Source organism: Callithrix jacchus, chromosome 20 (assembly GCF_049354715.1).
Source record: "Callithrix jacchus isolate 240 chromosome 20, calJac240_pri, whole genome shotgun sequence".
NCBI lineage: Eukaryota > Metazoa > Chordata > Mammalia > Primates > Cebidae > Callithrix > Callithrix jacchus.
The window spans coordinates 26667893-26684551 of NC_133521.1; the positions used below are offsets into that span (position 1 = coordinate 26667893).

The 16659-nt window shown below is 46.6% G+C and overlaps 3 protein-coding genes across 12 annotated transcripts in view; 1 reads left to right on the top strand and 2 right to left on the bottom strand.

Moving 5' to 3' along the window:
- Positions 1-105: 105 nt before the first annotated feature.
- On the bottom strand, positions 106-13966 carry CHTF8 (chromosome transmission fidelity factor 8). The gene is made up of 4 exons (XM_078357586.1): positions 13874-13966; positions 3520-3577; positions 3139-3256; positions 106-2734 (listed from the first exon to the last, which is right to left on the bottom strand). Exons 2-4 carry the CDS (start codon positions 3540-3542, stop codon positions 2510-2512), a joined length of 366 nt encoding a protein of 121 aa, XP_078213712.1. The 5' UTR covers positions 3543-3577; positions 13874-13966; the 3' UTR covers positions 106-2509.
- DERPC (DERPC proline and glycine rich nuclear protein) lies at positions 106-13966 on the bottom strand. Of its 3 annotated transcripts, XM_002761103.6 has the most exons (4): positions 13874-13966; positions 3520-3577; positions 3139-3256; positions 106-2734 (listed from the first exon to the last, which is right to left on the bottom strand). In XM_002761103.6, the coding sequence occupies exon 4, from the start codon at positions 2511-2513 to the stop codon at positions 939-941; it is 1575 nt and encodes a 524-aa protein (XP_002761149.2). In that variant the 5' UTR covers positions 2514-2734; positions 3139-3256; positions 3520-3577; positions 13874-13966; the 3' UTR covers positions 106-938. The 3 variants fall into 3 exon arrangements, with proteins under 3 accessions (XP_002761149.2, XP_078213710.1, XP_078213711.1); XM_078357584.1 differs by lacking the exon at positions 3139-3256; XM_078357585.1 differs by lacking the exons at positions 3139-3256; positions 3520-3577.
- UTP4 (UTP4 small subunit processome component) overlaps positions 13734-16659 on the top strand; it is a 41002-nt gene continuing 38076 nt past the window's right edge. For 5 of the 8 annotated variants that reach the window (XM_035281816.2, XM_035281818.2, XM_035281819.2 and 2 more), the window contains exon 1: positions 13734-14079. In XM_035281816.2, the coding sequence (XP_035137707.1) occupies positions 13879-14079 (201 nt within the window). In that variant the 5' untranslated portion in view covers positions 13734-13878. Of the gene's footprint in view, positions 14080-14851; positions 15013-16659 lie in introns of all 8 variants that reach the window. The other 3 variants (XM_002761105.5, XM_008986135.4, XM_008986132.4) reach the window with 1 other exon arrangement.

The window sequence follows — 16659 nt, forward strand, 5'->3', positions numbered from 1 at the left end:
TTTTAGCTGACAAGATGTAAGACTCCGGCCACTCTAAGACAAAAGCAGAGTTACAACTTCCTTCCCTATCAATCAAACAGGTAATAAAATAGAGTGACACCAGCAGCCCTCTCATCCCATTTATTAAAGAAACAGTAAGAAAAGATACAATGCAAGAAAACCACCAACCATCCTTTCACATCAGGCTGAACAAAGCACAGTGACTTATTCCCTTAATTCCCTCACCCCCACCCCAATTCCCATATTCCCACCCACATCAATTTAAATTTTTGAGGTTCTTTGATTGGGAGTACCAGTAAGGAGGGAGTTGGATGAGTAGAGGAGCCTTAAATCTGGCCACCTCTAAGTCCCAGGAAGAGAGGTGCAGACCCAGTCAGTCAAGCAGAAACTGCATTCGGTGGGTCTTTGAAGTGGTTGTCCATCTCCCTGTTCTGTGTCCAAGCCCCCAGGGAAAGGTATGGCAGTAGAGGATGACCAGGTCCAAGCTGCCCAGGTCAGAGCTATAGAAGCATGATCCATTCACCAACACCACGTTTCTAGAGAGCAGTGAGCTGATTCTCCAATGGTGAGCAGGGTACTACATGTGAACTGGGACCTGCAGGCCAATGTATCCCTGAGGAAAAGTCCACAAGAACAATTCAAGAAACTAGTAGGAAACAGGCAGAAAGCTGCGGGACGAAAGCACGGAAGGCTTCTGGGAGCTGGAGATCCTTTTCTCAAGGCCAGGACTATTCCCACCTGCCACAGTTCACATGCCACAAACAACATCTCACCTTCAGTCAAGAAAAACGCAGAAGAAAAAGATAGCTCATTTGAACTTGAGCCCCAGCTATGTTCTTCAGACTGCAGCTCCACAACTACCCTTTTACCTAAGAGACAGCCCCTGCCAAGAACCACAGTGCCTAGAAACCAAGGTGGTCCTGGAGGGAAAATGATGTTTAAGGGGGTAACATTCCATTTGGGTATATTGCAGCCATTGGACCCCCTGGTCTGGGGAAAGCAGCTGGGTTTGTGCCAGGGAGGCTCCCCACTCTGGGAAATGGGACAAAACTCTTGCCTGCAGGGCCATTCATCCTTGGAAAGGAAGCTGGGTTGAGACCCAGGGTCCCAGTTGGCCTTGCAAAAGGAGCTGGGTTGATACCCATAGGGCCTGCTGGAGAAGAGCCCAGGTGCCCAGCAGCTGACCTGGGGAAAGCAACTTGACCAGAGCCTAATGGACCAGTAGACCTTGGGAAGGTAGTTGGACTTGGACCCTGCAGGCCAGCAGCCCTTGGGAAGTTAGCTGGGCTGGAGCCAAGTGGCCCAGAGGCTCTTGGGAAAACTGTTGGATTTGAGCCCTGGAGGCCAGCAGACCTTTGGAAGGTAGCTGGGTTTGATGCCAATGGGCCAGAAGATTGAGAGAAGGCAGATGAACCCACTCCCCTGGGAAACGGATTGGCATTTACCCCCATGGGGCCACTTGGCCTTGAGAAATGAGCCGAATTAGGGCCTATGGGGACAGGAGCCCTTGACATGGGAGATGGGTTTGGCCCTGTAAGGCCAATTCCCCGAGAGCCAGGACCTGAGTTTGGGCCCATCGGGGCAGGTACTCTTGCCATGGAAGATGGGCTTGGGCCCATGTTTCCAGAAGCCTGTGTGAACGAAGCCGAATTTGCTCCTAAAAGACCTGCTGCTCTAAGAATGGGGGCAAGATCGAGGCCTTGAGGTCCAGCCATTCTTAAGTTAAGACCTGATCCTGTGCCCAAGAGGCCACCTGCTCTGGCATCTAGATTAGGGCTTGGGCCCAGGCCACTTGGTCTTGGGTTGGGCCCAAGGCCTGGGCCTGTAAACACACCTGACCTGGGGGCAGGGTTTGACCCTAAAAAGCCTGATCTCAGATTGGGGTTTGATCCTGGGCCCAGGCCAACTGGTCTAGGATTGGGAGGACCATTCCCAGAGCTCAACACAACACCTGCTCTCAGGTTAGGTCCAGATCCGGGGCCCATGGGACCACCACTTCTGGGGTCAGGACCTGCTCCCAGGAGACCACCTGCTCTTGGGTTGGACATAGGACCTGATCCTGGGAGACCCCCTAACCTGGGGTTAGACAGAGGCCCTGGGACTGGAAGACCCCCTGTCCTAGGGTTTACCACAGGGCCTGGGCCAGGGGCTGGCCCCAAGAGGCCACCAGGCCTTGGGAAAGAAACTGCACCTGTGCCTGTGGGATTCATCCCTCTTGGAAAAGAAGCCATGCTTGGGTCACGAGTACCAGCCGGGAAAGGTGCTGGATTTGAAGCCAGTGAGCCTGATGAAGCTGGAAAAGGAGATGGGTTCCTTGGAAATGGGGCCAGATTTCCACCAAGAGAACCGGCCGCCATAAGGAAGGGATCTGAGTTCACACCCAGTGGGTGGCCTGCGTTCAGAACAGGACCTCCCTGTGGTCCCAGGGAACCGTTGAGCCGTCCTCGAGGTGGCAGTGGAGCACGAGTCCAAGGAGTTGGCCGCTCTCTAGGGAATATCCGAGGTTCTTTCATACTTTCTTGGGGACGTTGGTGATAATGGGCTTCGGACGGATTTTGAAAAGGATCTTGTCTTTGATGAGTGCTGTCACCAGATACCGGGTGCCAGTTTCATGGCGAAGCTCATCGCAATCCTGATCCCCAGGAGTGTGTTTGACAAGGACTGCAAAAGGTTTCTCCAGGTGGATGATTTTCCCATACAGGATATGATGCCCCACAATCAGCACAGGGATTCCCTTTGGCAGAACAAGAACAAGATTCCTGAGGTTCAGGACAAGGCCATAACACTCAGGTGCCTCCTAAAGCTGCTCTTGGCAGGCTATGCCAGCACCTCCACTCCCTGGTCTAGCTCTGCCATTGCTGAGCAGCCACACTGGACCACCCACCCATGTGCCCTTTTTACTCTTTCTAGCCCCACATAAGAGTATTTCCACTTTCAGAAAAGTGAGCTTTCTAGATTCCCCAAAATTAAATTTCCCTGCTACTGTAGAGGTAGGGGGAGAACAAGCAGAGAGCATCGCAGATTAGCTAGACCCTGAATAACAAACCTGAGGCAGTCCTCACTCTGGGTCCTGGGAGCACCACCTTGGTGTAGCTTGCTTTCCTGAGGCATTAGGCAGGGAAAGAAAAGCCCCCTCACCTCAGTGGTGTAATGTAGGTCTCCCAGGAGGTTTCCAGCTAATCCAGTGCTGTAGCGAGCCTCGATCTCCCCCTGTAGCTCCATCAGCACCCATTCTGCCAGGCCTCCAGCCCTCGCACTGCAAGCAAAGGGCTGGCGGTTACAATATTTTTGAGGGGTGAAGGATGAATAGTGTCCTACACCACCATTCAAGGTCCAAAAGACCTCTTTGTTGGACATAAATTCTTGGGAAATTGGGCAGTGCTAGGCACTGAACTAGAGATGAGAATGCAAGGATTTGTGCAAGATGCACCTAAGGACCCTGATTCTTCCAAAAACATCTCACACCTCTATAGCCCGCATCATTTCAAGCCAAATTTTAAAATCTCAAAATGTGCTCACCTGGAAATAACAATTTGCACCATGAGCTTTCTGTCTTTAAATATCAAGTGAAAACAAGCTGTAGAGAAAAAAGATAAAGAGATTTAGGGTAATAATAATGACAACTAATTATTTTTTTCTTCCCTAAGATGGAGTCTTGCACTGTTGCCTGGGCTGGAGTGCAGTGGTGCAATCTCAGCTCACTGCAACCTTCGCCTCCTGGGTTCAAGCGATTCTCCTGCCTCAGTCTCCTGAGTCACTGGGATTACAGGTATCTGCCACCATGCCCAGCTAATTTTTTGTATTTTTAGTGGAGATGGGGTTTTACCATGTTGGCCTGGCTGGTCTTACTCCTGACCATGTGATCTGCCCGCCTTGGCCTCCCAAAGTGCTGGAATTACAGGTGTGAGACACCATGCCCAGCTGACAACTAATATTTATTACTGTGTGCTTTTCTAAGTGGTTTAGATACATTTTATCTTGTTCCTCTGACAATGCCATAAATGGAAGTATTCCCAATACAGTAAACATGAGATAAGGTTGCTTAAGATCACCAGTGGTCAACTGTATGTGCAAAAGTAATCAAGATCACATAGCTACTAAGAAAAAGATTATATGAACCTAAGACACAGATTGCCAAGACCATACTCTTGATCACTATGCTAATGTGCCTTTCTCAAGGATTTTTTTTTTAAGAGTCTCTCTTTGTCACCAGATCTGGAGTGCAGTGGCACTATCTCACCTTGCTGCAACCTCTGTCTCCCGGGTTCAAGCAATTCTCCTGCCTCAGCCTCCTGCGCTGGGACTACAGGCAGGCGCCACCGTGCCCAGCCAGTTTTTGTAATTTTAGTAGAGATAGGGTTTCACCATGTTGGCCAGAATGGTCTTGATATCTTGACCTCATGATCCTATCACCTCAGTCTCCCAAAGTGCTGGGATTACAGGTGTGAGCCACCATGCCCAGTCTCTTTTTTATCTTCTTTTGAGACAGGGTCCCACTCTGTCGCCCAAGCTGGAGTGCAGTAGCAAGATCACAGCTCACTGAAGCTTTTACTTCCTGGGCTTAAGTGATCCTCCCACCTTGGCTTCTCAAAGTGTTGGGATTACAGGCATGAGTCACTGTGTCCAGCCTAGAGTAGTCTATTTCCTACTATGTTTCTAAAAAAAAAAAAAAAAGCCTATGGAATTTAAGATTTTACTTTTTCTTTGGTAATGATACAAGCTTCAAGTTTACCTCCTTGGTTATCAAGGTTCAAAGGGTCTCCCTTTAAAAATAAAGTCAAAGGGGCCAGGCATGGTGGCTCAGGCCTATAATCCCAGCACTTTGGGAGGCTGAGGTGGTTGAATCACTTGAGGTCAGGAGATTGAGACCAGCCTGGCAAACACGGTGAAACCCGGTCTCTACTAAAAATACACAAATTAGCCAGGCATGGTGGCAGACCCCAATAATCCCAGCTAATCAGGAGGCTGAGGTAGAACTGCCTGGCCAGGTGCGGTGGCGTGTACCTGTAGTCCCAGCTACCCAGAAGGCTGAGGTGGGAGGATCACTTGAGCCTAGGAGTTCTGGGCTGTAGGGCACTATGCCAATCGGGTGTCCGCACTAAGTTCGGCATCAATATGGTAACCTCCCGGGAGCGGGGGACCACCAGGTTGCCTAAGGAGGGGTGAATCGACCCAGGTCAGAAATGGAACAGGTCAAAAACTCCCATGCTAATCAGTAGTGGGATCGCGCCTGTGAATAGCCATTGCACTCCAGCCTGGGCAACACAGCGAGACCCCACCTCTTAAAAAAAAATAGAATCACCTGAACCCTGGGAGGCAAAGATTACAGTGAGCTGAGATTGCTCCACTACACTCCACTCTGGGCAACAGAGTCAGATTCTGTCTCAAAAAATAAAGCCAAAGAAACTGAAAAAAATCCTCCAAGCACCTTTAGTGAATGGTAAGCTGACTGACTTCTGATGTGACTCTCATCAAAAGCTTTGACCACCTTTCACTTTGATATGAAAATATCCCAATACTTAGATAACAGACTTTGGCTGGGCACGGTGGCTCACGCCTGTAATCCCAGCAGTTTGGGAGGCCAAGGTGGGTGGATTGCCTGAGGTCAAGAGTTCAAGACCAGTCTGGCCAACATGACGAAACCCTATCTCTATGAAAAATACAAAAAATTAGCTGGGTGTGGTGCCTGTAGTCCCAGCTACTCGGGAGCCTAAGGCATGAGAATCACTGGAACCTGGGAGACGGGGGCTGCAGTGAGCCAAGATCACACCACTGCACTCTAACCTGGGAAACAGAGCAAGACACTATCTTCTCCCCACCTCCCCACCAAAACAAAAAAAAGACAACACCTTTTCCTTTTATACAACAGCAGCACCACCTGGTGGCAAATCTGGAGTACTTTACAAGAATGGGATATTTTTACCTGAAGATAAGGGGGTTCACTTTCTAGGAAGATTCATGGGTGTTTGAAGGGATATGGGACAAAAATTACAGCTTCTGGCTAAGTCCTATCAATGTATATATGGAGTTTAGCAGAAGGTTACTAGCTCAATGTTTTCCAACTACAGTATGGAAAGTTAGCAAGTGTTATAATTGTACTCAAGCTTAGCAAACACCTGATTAGAATGTTAAACAGACTTTTGTGTTTTTGTTTGTTTGTTTGTTTTGAGATGGAGTCTCACTCTGTCGCCCAGGCTGAAGTGCAGTGGCATGATCTCAGCTCACCAAAACCTCTGCCTCCCATGTTCAAGCGATTCTCCTGCCTCAGCCTGAGTACCTGGGATTACAGGCACCTACCACCACTCCCAATAATTTTTGTATTTTTAGTAGAGACAGGGTTTCACCACGTTGGCCAGGCTGGTCCTGAACTTCTGACCTGAGGTGATCCACCTGCCCTGGCCTCCCAAACACCTGTACTGGAATTACAGGAGTGAGCCACTGCACCCATCTGGTTTCTTGGATGCTCCTGCTTCAGCCTCCCAAAGTGGTGGGACTACAGGCATGAACCACTGTGCTTGGTTGAGATTTCTTTATTGGTATGTCAATCTTCCTTTTGGATCTCCAGGGAGAAGTATTTTGCCAACACCCTTATAGTATGGCTCTATTCTTAAAGCACCACATACTTTGGGAACATGAAATTGGTCAACTCTCCTAGACTTTTTAAATTCAAATATAAGTAGCAGGTTGACACGTTTTGAATTTTTACTGTGCATATATATTGCTGGTTTCCCATTCAACCATGTTAACAAGTTTATGATATAGGTATTTATTCCTATTTTGCAGATGAGGCTACTGAGGCATACACAGATTAAGTTACTTGCTTGTATGTTGGACACACACAGCTGCCATGTGACAGAGTAGAAATCTGGGCCATCTGACTATCTACACTCATAATCACTACGCAATTCTGCCTTCCCAAAGGTAAAAAAAAAAAAAAAAAGTATTAATGAGAATGAAAAGGAATCAAGGCCTCCAGCAGGCATTGAGTACACGCAAGAACTGGTCAGAAGGGCAATATGTAATCAAGAGAGCATTCTTGAACTGAGTCAGACCTTCTGCACCAGACCACTGGAGAAGGGGTAGTATACAAGCTCAGAACCCAAAGATAAGAGGCACCACCGCTACCGTTAACAGAACTAAGAGCACTTTAAAAATCCTTTTATAAGATTTCTTTTTGTTTGTTTTTTGAGACAGAGTTTCGCTCGCTCATTACCCAGGCTGGAGTGCAATGGCGCGATCTCGGCTCACCACAACCTCCGCCCCCTGGGTTCAGGCAATTCTCCTGCCTCAGCCTCCTGAGTAGCTGGGATTACAGGCACGCGCCACCATGCCCAGCTAATTTTTTGTATTTTTAGTAGAGATGGGGTTTCACCATGTTGACCAGGATGGTCTCGATCTGTTGACCTTGTGATCCACCCGCCTCGGCCTCCCAAAGTGCTGGGATTACAGGCTTGAGCCACCTTAAATTGTTATTGAAGAAGGATAACAATTTAAAATCAGAAGATTTAAGCTCTGCCTTTAAGTGCAGAGCTCTTTCTTGTATAGTCAGAAACAAGTCCCAAGTCTCTTTATGACTATGACACCTAGATTATGTCCTATTAAACTATTGCAAAGATCAAATATAACATATGCTAAGGTGCTTTAAAGACTCCAAGGTTCTATTGAGATAAGCTAAGTTTTTTAGACAGTGGGATAAGAAAATCAGCATTCTGATCCACCATTTTGACTATAATTTAAGGAAGGGTATATTTTAGCCATGAATCAAAAAAGGCTCAATAACGCACATAAGACTTGAGAAGGAGTTCCTGCAAATATGCTTTTGATGATGATGCAGTATATTTTCCTGGATGGGTATAAGTGACAGGAAAATACTTTTTTTTTTTTTTTTTTTTGAGACGGGGTTTCGCTGTTGTTACCCAGACTGGAGTGCAATGGTACGATCTCGGCTCACCGCAACCTCCTCCTTTCCTCCTTCTGGGTTCAAGCAGTTCTCCTGCCTCAGCCTCCCGAGTAGCTGGGACTACAGGCGCACACCACCATGCCCAGCTAATTTTTTATTTTTAGTAGAGACGGGGTTTCACCTTGTTGACCAGGATGGTCTCGATCTCTTGACCTCGTGATCCACCCGCGTCGGTCTCCCAAAGTGCTGGGATTATAGGCATGAGCCACCGCGCCTGGCCTCATTTTTTTTTAAATTTTAAATTCTTTGAACACAAATCTTCTTGAATACAGGTGGTTTTGGAGAAGCAATAAGGAGTTCACATAGGCACACGGTACATTCTAGGAAGATGAAGGCAGGGAAGGACACAGAGCCTACTTCCTGACAACCAAAATCAATCGTTAAGCACTGTGACCACGTGCTTGAGAAAAAGAGAATACAGAAATATTTTCAATGCATTCTCCATTTCCTGGACAGTCTCCTGTTAGAAGAGGAATTCAGAACAGTGGTGTAGAAAACACATTTGGTTGCTGGGATAGCAGAGCTGTACTTGCATACCAATCCCGTGCTTCAATGAGAACGCACACCTTTACACACTGATGTAAGGAGGCTCTGCTTGTGTACAACTATGGCATCACCAGACATTTAGCAATGTTCCTGCAAATAGTTCTGTGGTCCACAGCCTCACCATCTTATCACCACACAGTCAGGCTAGTAAAAACTTGTTTTATACTAGACCTATTGGGATGCTGCAGACATATGTATAAATGAAGTTCAAGCCCAGTTTCTAAGAATTTAGTTCACAGGAACTTGTGGACTGCTCTGGCTACAGTTAGGTAATTTATACACATACGGGTGTCTTACTAGTCAGGAATGTAGAGAAGAGCATCCCTTTAATGTATTTTAAAATTCTACTTTAGCACCTTAAAATATCCTGTAACACCTGACTTTTATTATTTCTTTACTTGCTCCTTGAGATTCTACTCTATGCAACTGTTTGTAGGGTCACACTAGGTAGTGATCCCTGAAGACACAACGGATGGAGGTGGCAGGGAGTATGCATTTCATTCAGAGTGGAGTTGAAAAAAAGCATATGAGGCCGGGTGTGGTGGCTCACACCTGTAATCCCAGCACTCTGAGAGGCCAAGGCGAGTGGATCATGAGGTCAGGAGATAGAGACCATTCTGGCTAACACAGTGAAACCCCATCTCTATTAAAAATACAAAAAATGCCAGGCGCGGTGGCTCACGCCTGTAATCCCAGCACTTTCGGAGGCCGAGGCGGGTGGATCACGAGGTCAAGAGATCGAGACCATCCTGGTCAACATGGTGAAACCCTGTCTCTACTAAAAATACAAAAAATTAGCTGGGCACGGTGGCGCGTGCCTGTAATCCCAGCTACTCAGGAGGCTGAGGCAGGAGAATTGCCTGAACCCAGGAGGCGGAGGTTGCGGTGAGCCTAGATCGCGCCATTGCACTCCAGCTTGGGTAACAAGAGCGAAACTCCGTCTCAAAAAAAAAAAAAAAAAGAAAAATATGTCTAAGTCTTCAGTCTCATTCTAGCAACACCGAAAGAGAAATAGAGCAATTTCTAGTTGTTTGTTGTAAGGTTTAGAAATCTCAGCTCTATCGAGCATCTGAAGCAGTTTGATGAATACACTATATATGAAGTCAAGAAACTAAAAGGAAGTCAGTGGGAGAGCTCTCCCAGCAATCTTTTGTTTTTTTTTTTTGAGACAGAGTCTCGCTCTGTCTCCCAGGCTGGAGTACTGTGGCATCTCAGTTCACTGCAACCTCTGCCCCCCAGCTTCAAGCGATTCTCCTGCCTCAGCCTCCAGAGTAGCTGGGAATACAGGTGTCCTGCCACCATGCCTGGCTAATTTTTGTATTTTTAGTAGAGACAGGGTTTCACCATGTTGGCCAGGCTGGTCTCGAACTCCTGACATCAAGTGATCCACAAAGTGCTCAGATTATAGGCGTGACCCACCATGCTGGCCAACTCTGTCTGAAGAGCCGAGTTCAATCCCACATTTGGCTAGGACTAACATGTTTTCAGTTAGGAACAATAATTCCAGGTTGACAAGGTTAACTGTAGAGCCATGGAAAGACTTCTGTGATGCAGCTTTTCAAAAAGATTATTTAAATTCATTATATTACAGCATAGTATCAGTCTCACGGGCCACAACTCGTGTGTAGCCTTGGAGAGAGAAGAAGGTATAAAGAAAACCAAACCTTTCCCTGCAATAAAATTATGTCCCGTGTCCCCAGTCTCATGAGAGGGGGAAAAAAGTTTTTCTACTTGATCTTTACAGGCCTTCATACAGCTAAATGAACTAAATACATAAATTCTGTATTCCTAAATTAGTCAAATGACTAGCTCAGTAAACTTTTTTTTCCCTTAAAAAGGCAGCAGCATTCAAAGAATCAATCCAGACTCACAATGGGAACCCTACCCAAAATCCAAAAGCTTTGGCTGGAATCAGACCAATCTGAGATACACCCTATTTAACCATCATTTGGCTTCTCTCTTCTGAAGTTAGTTAACTATTACCATAAAAAACCCACAGGGTGCAGTAGCTCACACCTGCAATCCCATTCTGGGAGGCTGAGCAGGCGGATCACGAGGTCAGGAGTTCAAGACCAGCTTGACTAACATGGTGAAACCCCATCTTACTAAAAATAGAAAAATTATCCCTGGTTCAGTGCACTCAGTTAAAAAAAAAAAATTAGCCAGGCATAGTGGCACACACTTACAATCCCAGCTACTCAGGAGGCTGAGGCAGGATAATTGCTTGAACCTGGGAGGTAGAGGTTGCAGTGAGATTGGGGCCACTGCACTCCAGCCTGGGCAACAGAGCAAGACTCCAACTCAAAAAAAAAAAAAAAAAAAAATTAAAGTACCACCACGATTTCTTAAGAAAAGTCCAGGCAGAGAGCATTATCTTTATAATATAAAAGGCTTCATTTCTCACATAGCTAGCCTTTTTCAAACATTTACCTGGATCCTCTCATTTCACCCTAACACTCTATGATTTTAGCAGTTTTCTCACTCCTATTTCACAAACCAGGAAACAGGCTTAGAGGAGCTAATGTTAACTGGTCACACAACTAGTTAATCCTAGAGCTGGGATATGAACCCTAACCCCTCCACGGTCCCCTCTTGTAAAGCACTTTTGTACAAGAACTGCTGCTGCTTTACAAATATTAGCCTCATTTTCACAGCATCTCTTACAAAATGACAAGTAACCTATGGGGAAGACCTTGTAACTTGCCACCAATGTAACTATTGCCATCTGTGGGGCAGGCAGTTACAAACAAGTAGCTTACTTTTTATCATATCCAATCAAGATGTTTTGGTTTTTGAAACTTTTAGAAAAATCTACTCAATGCCACCTCTAGTACGCAGCTTTACCCTACACCTCTGCTCCTGAGTGTGACAGAAAATAAGTCATGAGAATAGAGGATGTTCTTTGTCAAGTATTCATTTTAATCTTCTACAAAATTTAAATCTTATCCTCTGGTCTCTGGATTGTTAAATATTAAATTGTTAAAAGATTACTGTGTTACAGAGAACAGAACAGCCTAAGCAATGATCCTCATAATCCTTCAAAATAAAATGTGGCAGAAGAAAGTGCTATGTATCCAATTAAACAGAACACATGGCTTATAGCAAAAAAAGTGTCTTTAACTCAATGGTTTAACCTCACTACAAATAACTAAATTTTAATAAAGCTAAACAATGTTTTAGAAATTGTTTCATTTTATATTTTCTTTTTTCTAAAGACAAGAAACCAAGGCTTTAAATTCCCAATCCTTAAACGTTCTTTTCTAAACTGGGGTGGAATCAACTATTCTAGAGTGCAAATATTCATAATTTTTAATTTTTTGCTAGGCCAACAGCTGGCATTTACTGAGCTTTTTTTTTGTTGTTTTAATCCCAGGGTGGATACTTTGTTTAGGGATACAGTGAAGCACTCACTTGTCATACAGACTTGGATTCTGTGATTTTGCCACCTAGCCCATATGTGAGAGTGGGTAGTTTAACCTCACGTGTTTTCCTAACAATAAATTGGGCATAAACACCTATTTGAAAAGCTGTTGCAAAAATGAGGTAATGAAGGTAACTTTTAGCAGTGTCTAAACACATGGTAAGCCTTCAGGGTCAAGCTATTGCTTTCCCAAAGGAAGGTGGCATTTTCTTAGTATTCATCCCATAGAACGTCTTACTACTACATTGTATTAGCATATGAATGTTTATAATAGTTTATCATAGACTAAAGCATTCTACGAAAGCCGCAGGTCACCAGAATAAAATCGTTTAAAAAATGGGAGAATTCAAACATGGCAGTTGTGGTTCACCAAACTGCTTCAGGAATTAAGTTTTGGAAGGTCATTTCTCTAAATATGATGACTATCTATGTACCTTTCTACCAAGTGAACAACTCGGAATGCTTTACATACAACTGAATACAGATTATTTTTATTTGTAGTGTTATCGTGGTTTTGTGACTGAAGGGGACAGGTCTATACTTTTGAAGGGGATCTTGTCTCTTGAAAGGTTTATGTTACTAAATCTAAAAAATCCTGTTTCTAAATCAGAAACTTGCTCCCCTCCAAAAAGGGACTTATGGAGGATTGGTGTAATTGAATGCTTCCAAACTTCAGTGAAGAGTGTGTTCAAAAACGTGTGTGGATGCTATGCATACACGTGATACTTCCCATCACATTTTAGGATTCCCAGGTTGGAGGGAATCAATTACTGGTATTTGTACCAATGGGTGGAAAAGATGGCTTCAGTCGATCTGAGTTACTGCAGTTTTCTCCATCTTCTGCTACTCTGCAGTCCCATCCTTGGCTTGTCCTCCTCTTAATGCTACCGCCCTCTGTCTTCCCCCAAACCTTTTCCTTTCTAGCTCGACGTGGGGTCTCCCTCTAAGCTCTTCCTCCCCCGCCCCCCATCTACTCCACCCACTCCCTCTCGGCCCCCACCGACCCTTTCGGCTAGAGCTACGAACACTTCCTATTTCTAGTCCCACCCACTTTGTGGGACTTCTCAATCCACTTCCCCACTATTCTCCACCCGCCTCCAAATTACAAGCTGTTTAACCCCTTTTCCTGCCTCCCAGGGAAACTATTCATTAAACGGCCTTCCTCCACACCACCCAACGGAGTGGTCTTCCAAACCGTTCATCCTCCTCCCAAAACATTACCCTGTAAACGTCTTTTCTCTACCACCCACCTTCTCTAAATTGTTCCCGGTTCTCAGTAACTTGGCTCTTCGAGAACCCCGCCCCACTAGTCTCTCGGCTTCCCACCCACAAAAGAGGTTGGAATCACTCTCCAACCACCCTTCCAACTAGCTCTCCCAGAAGCCTCCCCGCTCCACGATTACAAATGTTCCCTGGAACAAAATCTCACGGTCCTATCCCCCACCCCGAAATCCCCTTTCTCCTATTCCCGCTACTTCCTAGATTCCAGGTCTACTCCTCTCCCGCAAGCACAGCGGGCTGGGCTCCCTCCCAATCCCGGGAAGATCCCCTTCCCGCACGTACCTCGAGGTTCCGGCCCGCGCCGCCCCCTCTCCGTCCTCAGCCCGCGCTCGGCCACACTTTCCGCCCTTCTCCCGCTCCACCCTGCTCGCTCCCTTCCTTCCCTCGGCCTTCGGTCTCCACACCGCTCCCTTCCCCCACGCTCCCGGTCCCCCCCTCCCCGGGGGCCCCTCCGGGCTCGCCCCGACCTCCGCACCTCCCTCCCCCCTCCCGGCTACCCCTCCCCCGCCCGCGCTCCCGCCCCTCGGCTCGCCATTCTTCTCCCCAAGCCGTGCGCCCCACCCGGCCCCGGCTCCCTAGCTTCCCGCTCCCTCGCGCCCTTGCCCCCATCCCCAGGTCGACCCTCGCTCCCCGCGGCCTCCCGTACCCCCCGCCCGCGGCCTGACCTGCAATGGCGGCCGCCGAGCGCGGCGCCGCGCGGCCAACGGGCGACAACCGAACCTCCCGCCGCCGTCGCCGCCACCGCGAGCACTGCCTGCGCACTTCCGGCTATGCGCCAGGACCACTTCCGGGGCAGAGCCTGAGAGCGCGCGCGCACGTGGGGCCAGGTCGGAGAGAGGTGAGCGCCGGGAAGGAGAGCGGCGGGCAGCTGGTGAGTTGGGGAAAGCGTGTGGGAAGCGGGTGGGAGAGCTGGGAGTCCGACAGGGTGCGCCGGCCCAGGGTCGGCGAACTGCTGAGCTCCTTGCCCCGAGGGTCTTCTTGTACCCAGGCTGGGTGGGGGCTGCTCCGTAAACTCTGGGAGAGGGAAGGGGAGGCGAAGACCGCGCGCTCCAGACGCTCTTGTAGTAGGGCCGGGCCGAGTCTGGCCTGACAGAACGCGCCTGCTCTGTCTGCGGGTTCCTACACTTGAAGCTAGACGAGTGAGGGGCGAACAAGACCGGGTCTCTATCCTCTCCCAGTTTGTATGTTGGCGGGCGTGGGGGATAGGGTAAGTGACAGACGTCAGACCAGGCAGCCAGAGTAGGTCAAGCACTATTGCTTTTTCCCCAAGAGGAGCTCGGTTCTGCCTGTCCCATCAGCCCCACTGTCACTACCTCAGTTTAGGCCTTTTGTGTGCAAACTTAGCAATAGAGTTGAGGAGAGATGCTTGCTAAAATGCAGATTCCTAGGCCCCTCATCCCCGAGATTGGAATTCTGGAGCTATGGAGTAGGACCCTATTGTTTTCTTGCTGAAGCCTCATTATTCAAACTATCCTGAGCTTCTGAAGATTGAATGATTCTTGTGGAGGGCATTGTTAGTAGATTAACTTCAGGAGATGCAGTTGGAGCCTTTCTTCCAGAACAGTGATAGTAAGGAACCGAATACAGTATGTGACATACTGAAGTTGACATTGAACAATAACGACTCTTGTTTCCCTCCATAGGAATGGGTGAATTTAAGGTCCATCGAGTACGTTTCTTTAATTATGTTCCATCAGCAATCCGCTGTGTGGCTTACAATAACCAGTCAAACAGATTGGCTGTTTCACGAACAGATGGCACTGTAGAAATTTATAACTTGTCAGCAAACTACTTTCAAGAGAAAGTAAGTCATTTGGGAGTCTGATACGGTGTTTTGATGTTAATTTCTTCTAAAGTTCAAGAAACTTGTGTGTCTTTTATAATCAAACTAATAGACTGACTTCCTAGCCCCTCTGAAGTTGCTTAGAATTACCGAACTTCTGAGATCTGTCTGACTGGTTGGATTAGAATGTTGATTAGAAGGGTCCTACCTAGAAATGTGTCATCTCACTGCCTGTCATTGGAAACTGGTTTGCAGGATCTTTTGGCTGCAAGAAGGGAAATTTTTGGTCTATAAGTCTCACCACCATTGTAGTTTTGGTAAGCAACATTTCCTACTGGGAGTGTCAGTACTGTTCATTGTTAATTAAGAAAAAATGATAACACATTTTAATATCAGAAACGTTTTGGTGACATGATGGCAGGAAGATGGATTCCAAAGTTGATCTGTCTGAGAGAATGTAGACCTACCTGCCTACATTTGGGAGTAAAGGAGATTTAAAATTAGGTAAAATGTCCTTTGGGTGTATGTGGAGAGCTTTTAGTCCTTTTTCACTCCCCCTCCAAGAGCAATGACCAGTGATTTTCTTCAGGTACATCTTAGTTCATATTGCATAACTATTATGTACTGGCACTGTGATATAAATGAATAGATGGGGAAATGAATGAATTCAGTCCCCAGCAGCCTGGTATTTGGAATTTAGGCATTCTGTAAATGTTTCTCAGTGAATGAGGGGCACTAAGACAAACGTTAGAAGCCCTACCTTTATGGAATTCAAAGACCAGTGGGAGAAAGATAAGTATACCATTTCCAGCCTGTAAAATAAATATGATAAACTGTAGCACGGCATAGAATCTTAGTGGAGAATTGCCTTCCCTGAGAGATAGGTTTAGGGTTTAGGAAATGTGGAAAGGGATGACTTACTGAGTTCACTCCTGAAGAACTAACAATTTAAAAATTGCAGGCCCACCACAAATAGGTTACATTCTGTGGTATGAAGAGCATGCACTAGTGTGTGCCTGTTGCATCTGGTGAATTCCTTTCTTCTTCTTTGGTTTTTTGAGATGGAGTCTCACTCTGTCACCCAGGCTGGAGTGCAGTGGCGCAGTCTCTGCCTTCCAAGTTCAAGCGATTTCTCCTGCTTCAGCCACCCAAGTCCCTGGGATTATAGGCGTGCACCACCACACCTGGCTAATTTTTGTATTTTTAGTAAAGATGAGGTTTCACCACATTGGTCAGGCTGGTCTCGAACTCCTGACCTCAAGTGATCCGCCTGCCTCAGCCTCCCAAAGTGCTGGGATTACAGGCGAGAGCCACTGCCCCAGGCTGATTTTCTTTCTTTTTCTTGTTCTTTTTTGTTGTTTTTGTTTTTGTTTTTTTACAGCCATGGCTATGTTGTGATTTTTCTGTTTGTCATTTTTAACAGTTATGACTATATAATTGGTGTGTTTGTTTAATGTCTTTCTTCCATGCTGCACTTCCAATTTTATGAGAATAGGAACCATGTCAGTGATGTTCACATCTGCATTCCTACCACTTAATAAGTGCCTCGTACAAAGCCACTGCTTAGTTAATGTTTCGTGAATGGATAAGTCAACCATTCCTTGCCTGGTGTTCCTTATTTTCTTTTCTCTTTCATCTGTTTTCTTTATTCTTCAACAATTAATTAAC

Excerpts from the sequence above, each read along its gene's own strand:
- CHTF8 (XM_078357586.1), bottom strand. The coding sequence starts at position 3,542 with ATGGTGCAAATTGTTATTTCCAG. Across the intron at positions 3,257-3,519 it reads GTGCAAATTGTTATTTCCAG|TGCGAGGGCTGGAGGCCTGG; the intron begins GTGAGCACATTT and ends CTTTGCTTGCAG. Across the intron at positions 2,735-3,138 it reads ACCTACATTACACCACTGAG|GGAATCCCTGTGCTGATTGT; the intron begins GTGAGGGGGCTT and ends GTTCTGCCAAAG.
- DERPC (XM_078357585.1), bottom strand. The coding sequence starts at position 2,513 with ATGAAAGAACCTCGGATATTCCCTAGAGAGCGGCCAACTCCTTGGACT.